An 8,324-nucleotide genomic window follows, 5' to 3' on the forward strand; every position below is an offset into this window, starting at 1 on the left:
AGGGAGAAGGAGGGAGAGAGGGAGAGAGAGAGAGAGAGAGACAGACAAGGAGAGAGAGAGAGAGAGAGAGAGAGAAAGGGAGAGAGAGAGACAGGGAGAAAGGGAGAGAGAGAGACACTACATTATTTCTTGTGAAATTGCTCCCTGCTTTCTTCTTTTTCTGAAACATTTTCCACTCTCGGCCTTTCTACACCAAAAGCAGATTCTTTTTCATGCAGTTGAGACACAACAGTCTAAATTGAAAACTGGATTTAAAAACATCTAACATAATATTCGAGAGTGACCTTCTCGGTGTGTACAGGACTTACATGGCAGTAGGTCTGGATGACGGGTTCACATGCTTGCATCAGCAGCGCCTCGATCTGAATATCCTGAGGACAGAACAAACAGATGCTGTTAACACCAAAGATTCAGTCCGACCGGATCAGTCAGAAGGTTCTGGTTTCGAATCCAAGTCGTTCTGGGCCTTTGTGTGGAGTTTGTATGTTCTCTCCATGTCTGCATGGGTTTCCTCCAGCTGCTCTCTAGCTGCTCCAGTTTCCCCCAGTTTTTTTATTTGCCTGACAACCGAAGTTATTGAATTAAAAATTGGTCCACTTTGGCTCAGCTTAATGTCCCCCCCGCCCCCCCACAACACTATCTGACTCTCGGTAACTGGGTATCATGCTGGAAGTTTCTAATGAATTAAATCCTTGATTAAAGCAATTAAACAAAGTTTGGTGTTGGAGTTTGTAAAACTCCTGAATCTTAATTTTGACAAAAAGATTTTCATTTTCACTGTAAATGCATATCAGTCCCAGATATCGGTTCTCGGTTTTATTAACTACTACTACTACTACTACTACTAATAATAATAATAATAATAATAAGTATTGGCCTTGAAAAATCAGTATCAGTCGATCCCTAAAACATTCCTCAAAGCCGTTCCACACCGTTCTGAGGAAACATTCAACACCTTAACCATCGTTAAACACCATTTGAGATTGAACGTGCCCCCGGAGCGGCTACTTCCCGCGTCTCTTCCTGCCGGTGCGAGTAGTTCATTATGGGCTGCAGCAGCACGTGTGGTGGTTACCTCAGACTCCAGCTCCGTCAGGTTCCCCACCACGTCCCTGCAGCCGGGCACCAGATCCTCCAGGTGGTCCTGCAGACACTCCAGCTCCTGTCCGGCCTCCGTCTTCTCGCTGCACCACTTCCCCAGGTCGGTCATGCATTGTCTCTGCAGCTCGGGGTCCAGCTTCACGTCCAGCGCCCTCTGGTGGAGGATCCTCTGAACCTCCACCTTACAGTCTCTAGAGAGCTGCAGCAGGGCCACAACGGAGGGTTAGTAGAGACAAGAGACCCAAACCTCGAGGAAGACTTAAATTGATACTCCACTCTGGATATGTAGGATTTTGTTGTTTAAAAGTGGCTGTTAAAAGAATTGTGCATTTATTAACCCTCTGAGGAAGAAAAGACACAACGACGCGTCCAAAACGACGTTTGAAAAAACTCCTACTCAAGAAGCAATATTACAAAAATTCAATTCCAGACATTTACCATTTTAAATCATATGGTATAGCCGCAAGCGGTGATTTGCGGGTTAACATTTTTTCTCAGTATGAACTTATGTCACAGTATGTCCAGCGTCGTAACGACGGGACAAACAGTGCACTTTGTTTGTGTTCATGTCCATCCGTGTTATAGGAGGACCTTAATGGTCCTTATAGCTTTTTGGTAAAGCATATTTAGCTGCACCTGTGTGAGAGATTTCAAGTCAATCGGACTTAAAAAAACATTGAAAAAAACGTGTCAAAAGTGTTGAAAAAGGGACAAAAATATAAGGAAACGTTAAAAAAAAAAATCAATAATAAGCCTCAACAAAAGTGTTGATTTTTTATTTTGACGCGAAGACAACACGAGTGTTTAAAGCCGGTGTGACCGGGCCTTAACACGGAACATTTAACTATGTTTTAAAGCAGATCTGCGGGTTTGGAAGATACAGAACATAAGATGGACGACAGATAAAGATTATGCAGCAGGAGAAGTTTCTGCAGTCGTTTGGTATTTTTCATGTAATGGAAACCGGCAAAAACTGGAATTAATTTCAACAGAAATGAAATCCAGCTGATCGAAAACTTCTACATTTTTGAGCCTTCAGGGGAAGATAGTAAGATACTAGTACATTACATGTGAGTGGAGTATCGCTTTAAGGACTGCTTACACATCGGATTTTAATCAACAACTCAATTTCCTCCCATTGATTAATCAGCACAACCCAGTTTTACGTAATTGGATAATTTCATTGATTCTTCACATCACAGTTTAGCAGCTCACTTCCACTTTTCACACAATAACAAACCCCAGCTTCCCCATGCACCGACATGAGATAAGAATTACAGCACAATCACTTCCCGGGCATCATGACAGGCGTGTGCAGTTTCCGGTGATTATCATCAGTTCAGCAGCGCGACATACTCACAGTCAAACGCTGGCTTTCTGCTTCGGACTCGCCACTGACGAGCTAGGGGAACATGCCGAGGTCAGTGAGGAAGTTCAGACTTACTGTAGATGTGACTTCTTCTGCATACTGACACTAGATCTACAAATGGGTTTTACAGCAGACAGTTTGAGCTTTAATTTCCCGTGTGATGGAGGGAACCGGCCTTTTGTTTTTATTGGTGCTCATAGACGGGCGCACAAAGAACCCCCGTCACGCTTCTCTTTGTGGTCATTTACAGTGTGTAAACTGTGTTCTTTTCGCCCCTTTTCATAGTCATTGTGAGTCTCTTTGTGTCTCTTAGTAGACATTTTGTGTCTCTTTGTAGTCATAACGTCTTGTGTTTTTGTAGTCGTGTCTCTTTGTAGCCCTTTTGTGTCTCTTTGTACTCATTTTGTGTCTTTTAGTCGTGTCTCTAAAAGTTGTTGTCATTATGTGTCTCTGTGTGGTCATTTTGTGTCTCTTTGTACTCATTATGTATTTCATTGTGGACATTTTGTGTCTTTTAGTCGTGTCTGTGTGCTTATTTTGTGTCTATGTGGTCACTATGCGTCTCTTTGTACTCATTTTGTGTCTCTGTGGTCATTCTGTGTCTCGTGTTTTTTTTTTTGCCCATTTACAGAATCGTGACTCTCTTTGAGTCTCTTTGTACTCATTTTGTGTCTCTTTGTTGTTTTTTGCCCATTTTCAAAGTAATGACTCTTTGTGTCTCTTCAAGGCTGCTTTGTGTCTCTTTGTGATAATTTTGTGTCTGGTAGTTTTTTCATAGTCGTGACTGGGTGAGACCGGGAGAACTGTATAGAGGGACACTACTACAGGGAAGTTAATATGTAGTAAGTAATAACGCTAGGTGGAAAGGAAAATACGCGGGACCTGATCATTTAAATAAAATAAAAAATGTATATACTGTAGCTATACATCAAAGATTCCCCAGCGATGGCGGTGTCGTGGTGGAAAGAAGTGTCCTCAAGGACAGACGCTGCAGAGACTCACCCTGCGTCCCTGCTCCACGGAGCGGTAGGCGTGGCGGTACAGGCAGGAGAAAATGGCGCCGGGCGGCATCATTTCGCTGGTCTCGTTCCAGCCGTGAGTGTGGCAGAGCCGGGCCGCGTCGCCCTGACATTTCTTATACAGGATGGGATCCAACCTGGGCAGCAACACACGGTGTTACCATTAAATATCAGTTAAGTACATTGTCCATTTGTCCATCAGTACACATGAACACACCACCACCTAGTTCCTAATCTCACATTTATTGGTGCTTCACAAGACTTTGATGTTATTTTTGCTTCCATAAGTCTCAACTACAAAGCAACTTCTGTTTCTCTTTTTTAGCAAAGTTCAGTAAAAGTAAAGCTGCAGGTTGTTTGTTTTTTTTCCTGTGAAGGAGGGGGATTAGCAGGACTAACTTCCAGTCTCTGGCGATGAAGTACTGCAGCTCCAGGAGTCTGTGTTCACAGTCCTCCACCATCTTCTCGGTGTACAGGTGCTCCATCAGACAGGACAGGATCCTGCAGGGTCAGCAACACAACGGGAACTTTATTAGTATTCATCACATACAAGTACAGTACAATGTAGTAAATTCAATCTTTGCACCAGCTTGCTCCTTTCTTTTGTTTTTGTATTTGGTCTGTGGTGTTCACATTCAGGAAGTGTCTTCTTTGAGAGCTGATATAATACAACGAGGAGTTTGTATATATCTAAATTAGTTGATGAAAACCATGAGCTGTATTATATATTACAGCTCATGGTTTTCATTGAGGTGGTGAAGAATCCAGTGGAGATTCACACCCCTATCATATACTCAAAGGAACTAAAAAAAACGTATATATATATATAGCCACGGGAAGGAACTTGTTTTGGTGGAACGTGTACGTTCAAAAGTAGTTTTAGTCGTGCAACAGAAACCTAGCTAGCTGTCTGAATTTACCCTGCAGAGATCTGAGGACCAGGTAACCATAGTCCTCAGAAAACCACCGGAGGTTAGAACGCCAACACAGAGACAGAGGACGGGGACGGACATCTGGTCGAAAAGAGGGACCTCCGTTGATCTAGACTAGAGTGTGAAAGACACAGGGACTCACATGGGGTCTCCGCTGCGGATGTGTTTGCAGGCAGTCTGGATGACGGACTCGCAGGCCTCGTTGAGTGCTCGGTCGATGCGGTAGTCGGCTCCGGGGTCGGCTTCCTGGACCAGAATCTGGAGCTGAGACCAGAAAACACAAAATCAACATAAATAAAAATCAACGCATTACATACACACAATGCACATTAATCAAAGAAATCGCAATATAGATAGATGCATTTGGTTAAGAATCAGATTTTCTCGACCAGCCCTACCTACAGTTGCCATAAATGGCGACTTACCGCCCTCTGGCAGTCGGTGTCGATGGCGCCCATGTCTCCTCTGCCGACCCTCATCAGGCAGTGCAGCGTCCGGCCTTTGCGGTGCAGACCGGAGCAGTGGCCCTCGATCTCGCTGCGACAGTGCAGCACGATCTCCGGACTCAGAGAGAAATCCTCCATCAGCATCCGCCTGTAGTCCATCATCTCACCCTGACACTCGCCATTGACCACACGGCCTGGGACGGACACACACACACACACACACACACACACACAGAGGAATGAAACACTCAACAAACCACTTTAAATCATTAGTAGCTCCATGGACTTCTGCTAGTTGTGGTCAATAGAACATTGTGTGTTATGTCATTTTCTAAAGGTTTCTCGAAATGACGCAAATCGTAGGTAGGGCTGCACGATATGAGGAAAATATGCAGCATGCAGTAACCTTGTTGAATGTTGAAATAAAGATATTAGGTGTAGTCCGTTCTGCTGCTTTCAGTGTTCTGATAAAATACAACAAACTGAAGTTGAAATAAATTAAAAGAAAATCATGTTCAACATTCTTTTATTGAACATTGCATTGAATGTAAAATTGGCACCACTGACAAAAAAATTAGTGCAGTTTTCTATGTAAATTTTTGTTCAACTAACACAAAAAATCTCGGAGTGTCACGATGACGAAGGATATCTTGTTGAAATGAATCACTGCATTGATGCGCCGATCCAGTGACAGATTCCCTCATCCTCTGCTGCTTAATAATTACCGATGTTAGTTGTTGATTTTTCCAGTCACTGCCTTTTTATTTATATTTCTCACTGTTAATCACCAGCATCTGTACGGCATCGACATTGTTGTTTGTCTGTGTGTGTGTGTGTGTGACGTCAAAAACTGTAACTGGGAGTACACCGATCTGGAGGTCACGGGGAGTTAAGTTATGGGTTAGACAGCCGTCCCAGGGCACTTTTATGGGTAAAAAGTTGGTTATGGGGTGCCTGGAACACAGCATTAATCAGCCAGATCAACGTAAACCAGCTGTGTGTGTGTGTGTGTGTGTGTGTGTGTTTTCAAACTTCAGAGGCTTTCAATTTGACTGCAGGACAACTATAATGTTGATCGCAATTCCTGAGACAGTTCATTGTACAGCAAACTGGAGACTTGCTACAGCTCTACTCATATGTCAGTGCAGCCCTGGGAGGGATGGGAGTAATGGACAGACAGGAGGGAAGAGAGAGGCGGAGCCTCTTACCTCTGTGCACCGCCGACTCCAGACAGAGCAGCAGGTAGGACAGGCGAGCCTCTCGGGCTCGGGGCATGTTGCTGTCGGCGCTGCAGTGGTACTTCCTCAGGTCCGACTTGCAGGCTTTGGCCAGCGAGTAGCTCACCTTGTAGTCCTGGGCGATCAGCTTCTGCCGGGTGGTCAAAGCTTCGCGGCACTGAGGACACATCAGCCCGTCAGCATCACAGATTCAAACTATGTCTTTTTTTATTATTTTTTTTTTTAGCCTGGTTTCTTTTCCAAAGTCAGCCGGACGTCGTCATGCTAACGTCCAATCAGAGCAACGGCATATGTTCCGTAGGACATACGCAGCCAGTCAGAAGCAGAGTATGAGGGCCCTGACAGTACCTAGGTAAGGACTACTAGCCAGTCAGAAGCAGAGTATGAGGACCCTGACAGTACCTAGGTAAGGACTACTAGCCAGTCAGGAGCAGAGTATGAGGGCCCTGACAGTACCTAGGTAAGGACTACTAGCCAGTCAGGAGCGGAGTATGAGGGCCCTGACAGTACCTAGGTAAGGACTACTAGCCAGTCAGGAGCAGAGTATGAGTAGCTGATAAATTAAACGCTTGCCGAATCCCGTAGGAAGTACGGCAAAAACCATCTTTCTGATCGAGAAATGCCTAGATCGAGGTTCTCTGTTCCTCTTTTAACCCTTGTGTTGTCTTCCTGTCAACCGTGATCAAAAAAAAGTTTTCAACATTATTATAACTTTTTCCATCATTTGTATAACTTTTTAAATGTTGTGGGGGCTTTTTTTTTTTTTTAATGTTTTTTTCCAAAGTTTTTGGGATATTTTTAATGTTGACGTTTTCAGCGGTTATTTCAACGGCCCATTTTTTGTGACAAAATAAATAAATAAATGAACTGAAAACGGGTCAATTTGAGCCGAGGACAGGACGGGGGTTAAAATGAATGCCCTGTCAATATCTTCTATAACGGACGCCATGGAGGAACCTAAACATCTTAATTCTACAGCGGCAGCCGTCTGTGTTGTAAACAAATTCAACCCCAGCGCTCTTCGGTGACGTAGTTGATCATCTGTCCGTCATCCTATAAAGCCCGCCCTGACGATGTGATTGGTCAGAACAGCTCCATTTGCTAAATTTACATCACTTACTATACTTTTGAGCATTATTCTGCACATCTACAAACATGAGAATTTTAAATGAAAGCAGCGTTTCGGCTCGTTGAACTCACCCTCTCAGACATCGCCTCCTCGAACTTGTGATTGAAGAGACATTTGTAAACCCGTCCCTCTCCAGCCAGTGTCTGAAAAAAAATGCCAAAATATAAGTCCATCAACAGCGTAAAGATCCAGACAGTCATTGGTTTAAGATTTTAAAAAAATCCCCAAAACTCATAGTTTTTTGTGTACTTCTTCTTTTAAAAGAGTTTTTAAAATCCGTACTTCCACTAAAAAAAATCTTTTGTTTTAAGTGTTGTACTAATTTTAAAAATCCCATCTAAAGGCCTTTACACACCAGGGATGGGTTTTTCATGCGATTAATTCACTTTCACGAGTTCTTTCACACATAACGTGATTATTACGCTGCAATAAAGCAACTTAAAGCTTTAGTGCGTAACTTTTGGATATTAATGTAACATGTTGAACCTCTCTTTCAGTTTTGGAGCAGTACGTATGAGACAAGAGGGAAATCTGTAATAAATTACCCTAAAACATGCGTGTCTCAAAAGAGGAAGACTACAAGTCTCCGTGTAATCATGTGACAAGCTTCCAGAAGAAGTTGTGAATTCTTCTTCAATTCATTCTTTTAACAACAACAGTGTATGATTGAGCACATAACAATAGGTTGGATGCATTTTCTCTGTCAAAAGGTGTAATCTATAATAAAGTCAGTTATTTATGTAACCTATTTATGCATTGTTAGAAAATTGTAATGATGAAATTAATGTGTTTTATGAAATCCACATGTTAAAATGTGAATAAATAAATATATATATATATATATATAGATAGAGGGGCGGCTGTGGCTCAGTGGTGGCCTGCCAATTGGAAGGTTGGTGGTTCAATCCCTGGCCCTGTAATCCCATGTTAAAGTGTCCTTGGGCAAGACACTGAACCCCGAGTTGACCCTGATGTGTCGGTGAGTGATGGTCTGATGAGCAGGTGTGTAGATGTGTGTAGATGTGTGTGAGTGTGTATCTGACGAGCAGGTGTGTAGATGTGTGTGAGTGTGTATCTGACGAGCAGGTGT

At 43.2% G+C, this 8,324-nt stretch overlaps 1 protein-coding gene across 1 annotated transcript in view; it reads right to left on the bottom strand.

Annotated features, from left to right (window-relative positions):
• Positions 1 to 8,324, bottom strand: part of LOC117949016 (Golgi apparatus protein 1-like) — a 36,457-nt gene that overhangs the window by 6,364 nt on the left and 21,769 nt on the right. Inside the window, exons 6-14 of the mRNA XM_034879007.1 lie at positions 7,306 to 7,377; positions 6,076 to 6,262; positions 4,847 to 5,061; positions 4,564 to 4,685; positions 3,889 to 3,990; positions 3,473 to 3,626; positions 2,462 to 2,503; positions 1,076 to 1,300; positions 309 to 371 (exon numbers count right to left, since the gene is read on the bottom strand). Coding sequence (XP_034734898.1) covers positions 309 to 371; positions 1,076 to 1,300; positions 2,462 to 2,503; positions 3,473 to 3,626; positions 3,889 to 3,990; positions 4,564 to 4,685; positions 4,847 to 5,061; positions 6,076 to 6,262; positions 7,306 to 7,377 — 1,182 coding nt within the window. The remainder of the gene's footprint in view (positions 1 to 308; positions 372 to 1,075; positions 1,301 to 2,461; positions 2,504 to 3,472; positions 3,627 to 3,888; positions 3,991 to 4,563; positions 4,686 to 4,846; positions 5,062 to 6,075; positions 6,263 to 7,305; positions 7,378 to 8,324) is intronic.

This window comes from Etheostoma cragini, chromosome 8 (assembly GCF_013103735.1).
Source record: "Etheostoma cragini isolate CJK2018 chromosome 8, CSU_Ecrag_1.0, whole genome shotgun sequence".
Taxonomy (NCBI): domain Eukaryota; kingdom Metazoa; phylum Chordata; class Actinopteri; order Perciformes; family Percidae; genus Etheostoma; species Etheostoma cragini.